This window comes from Fukomys damarensis, unplaced genomic scaffold (genome assembly GCF_012274545.1).
Source record: "Fukomys damarensis isolate Sample0158 unplaced genomic scaffold, DMR_v1.0_HiC HiC_scaffold_31, whole genome shotgun sequence".
In the NCBI taxonomy this organism is placed as follows: Eukaryota; Metazoa; Chordata; class Mammalia; order Rodentia; family Bathyergidae; genus Fukomys; species Fukomys damarensis.
This window is the reverse complement of record NW_022900943.1, coordinates 18,302,796-18,305,573: the sequence shown is the minus strand read 5'-3', so window position 1 is coordinate 18,305,573 and position 2,778 is coordinate 18,302,796. Positions and strand designations below refer to the sequence as shown.

The 2,778-nt window shown below is 40.1% G+C and overlaps 1 protein-coding gene across 1 annotated transcript in view; it reads left to right on the top strand.

Annotated features, from left to right (window-relative positions):
- LOC104849438 (COBW domain-containing protein 1) overlaps positions 1–1,696 on the top strand; it is an 11,166-nt gene extending 9,470 nt beyond the window's left edge. The window contains exon 5 of the mRNA XM_010605876.3: positions 826–1,696. Within this exon, the coding sequence (XP_010604178.1) occupies positions 826–962 (137 nt within the window). The 3' untranslated portion in view covers positions 963–1,696. The remainder of the gene's footprint in view (positions 1–825) is intronic.
- Positions 1,697–2,778: the final 1,082 nt, after the last annotated feature.

The window sequence follows — 2,778 nt, the reverse complement described above, 5'->3', positions numbered from 1 at the left end:
AGATGAGACAGTGTGGCACAGATGGTAAAGAGTCTGCTCATGTCGTACGTGAGCTAGAGCGTGACATGATCAGTGCTCCTTCACTTCCTAATTCAGGGTGACTTGAGAGGCACTCGGGGTCTTGCCCACCGACAGCATTTTAATGAGAAGTCACTGCCCAGAGACTACATATACTAGCTTCCCTTTCCACTGAGACTGACCATGTGACTAAATTCTGCCCAGTGAATTGTAGCAGAAATGGTATGTCCCAGTCCCAGGCCTCTCCTGCCCACCCCTTGCCTTATTCCAGGCAGCAATGGCGATGAGAAGAAAGAGGGATGTGGGGAGAGTACATAAAAATACAGAGAATATTTATGTAAAAAAACCAGTACTACAGGAAAACCACATTGCCATTAACCGCTCTCCAAATACTCCCACTTACTCTGAACACACCCCACTGTTATTGCCACTTTTTGAAGCGGTTTCCAATTTACGTTTATGGAAATTTGCGACACATAAAAACACTGTGGCGTGTCCTTAGCCGCTTCATTCACTGGATCTGGCCCTGTGTGACATCTGGTTCTTTCCCAAAGTCAAGATGACCACGAAATGTAGATATTTTTAATCAATTCAGGACAGTAAGGCAGCTGTGTCAGTGCAACTAAGGAAACTCACAAAAGACGTCTTCCAGAAGTATTTCAGGAAGTGGCAAGAATCATGGGATAAGTGTGCAGAAACCAAGAAGGAATATTTGTAGGGGGATTAATGGCAGTGTGTCTTTTATGGTAATATATTTTTAGAGAGCTAAGCATTCACTATAGTTTTTGATCATATCACATCCTAAAGGAAGAGGAGGCACTGCCATCCCAGGTTCCCGAGTGACCACGTGGAACGAAGGTATTACTGGCCTTCTACTCACCACCCACACACTCTGGACTGCTAAGAAACAAAACAGCGTTTGCTCAGCATGTGCAAGATGCTGAACTCAGTTTCCAGCACTGCAAAAAACAACAAAAGACAGAAACTTCTTGTCCTTTAAGTCAGTGGTTTTTCACAATGTGTCCCCTGGCCGGTTTCCACATCATCAATGAAATTAAATGTTTTGGGCTCCACTCAAGACTCACCTAGTCAGAAACATCAGGGCAGGGTACATTATCCGTGTTTACCCAGGTCTCCCACATGATTCTGATACACATTTAACTCTGAGAACCACTGGATTTGGGAGTCTACTTGTTTTAGCAGTTAACCTGCCTCTACTCCATGACTATTAATATTTATTCTGAGATACATGTTTCCTTCAATATAGAACAGTTATGGGTAAAGACTGGCTTTGCTACTGTTGTCTTCCTCTGAGAATCACAGAATGATTAAATATTAAAACACTCATAGAGAAGTCTTCGGCCTCTGGATTTTTTTTTTTTTTTTAATGAAGAATGCTTTATAGTTGGTGAGGTCTTCACACTGTGATCAATTTAGATCTCTGATGCCTGCATTTACTATGAGCCTATTTTGCCTCAGTGCAAAAAACTTTGAAATTGAGGGGACATCATATACACATCCCAGCTGGTTAAAAATTGATTTAAATTATTTACGTATAACCCCATGTGTCATCTATTTTGTTTTCTTTCTCTATCCCTACCAGGTCATCACCCCCAGACCTTTTCCTTAAAATTTTCTCAAGCAGCATAAATTACTAATACTTCCAAATTATTTCCTCATGAATCACAAAAGCAATAGAACTAAATCTAGCAAAGGTCATTTCCTTTCAAATCGTATATATTATTTTCTGTATAGAACTAAGATTTAAAAGCATGAACTGAAAGAGTCATGAACACTATGCATGCTCGAATGGGTTGTTTTTTGCTTTCTTACTTTTTTCCTTTAACATCTTAGAGGGCGATGTTGGCAAACAGGCTCAATTTCAATCTCAAATCTGTAAAAAGAAGAAAGAGGATAGAAAAAGTCAGTATGCTTTTACACTAGACAATTTTGAATTTTCTGAAACTTCTTGGATGTATAGTTAAAAATATAGTTTCCAAAAATATTTGGATAACTCCATGTATATCAGAGTCACATTTGGATATTAATGAAGAAATATGCAAGATCCACAGAAAATAGCTAGTCCTGTAAGGACACAGTGGATGCAAGGCCCCAAATGCTTGGTGGTGGTACAACAAGAAAAAGTGGACTGAGTGAACCTTTGGTCTGATCCAAAGTAGTATTTCTTATCTCCTCCATAACTGCCATATTTTAAGGAAGTCTCTCTCTGTCTCTCTCTTAGGGAATGGGCTTGCTTACATTTCAATTCTAGGACAGAAAACACTATTATTCAACTTTTTTAAATGGCCATTTCAGGTAATAGAAAAGAAATGCTCAATTACATTTCCTTAGACTCACAGTGGGACAATCAGAAGATTGGGTCATGACACAGATGAATGTTTGGCCCTTCCTAAACTCTGCTGCTGGGGAACTGATGAGTTTACGTAAGAGGAAGGGATTGAGCACAGAACATAAACACTGAGGAGTCAAGACCTCATGAGAGCTGGAAAGAGGAGCCCCTCAGCTTGACCCTGACTGCTGATTCTTTTTAAAATGGTGAGTTTAAAGAAATACATTCCCAAAGCATAATCCTGCCACATGTAAGCACCCATGAAACACAGATAAGCATCCTCCAAGTTTCTCAGTTTAGTAACTGTGACCTTGGACACAGTCCACAGAGAGCACCGATAAAGAGGCCTGGACCACCACTACCTCACAAGCCATATGAATTAGGCCAAATTTTATCTTAAGGCCAATGTA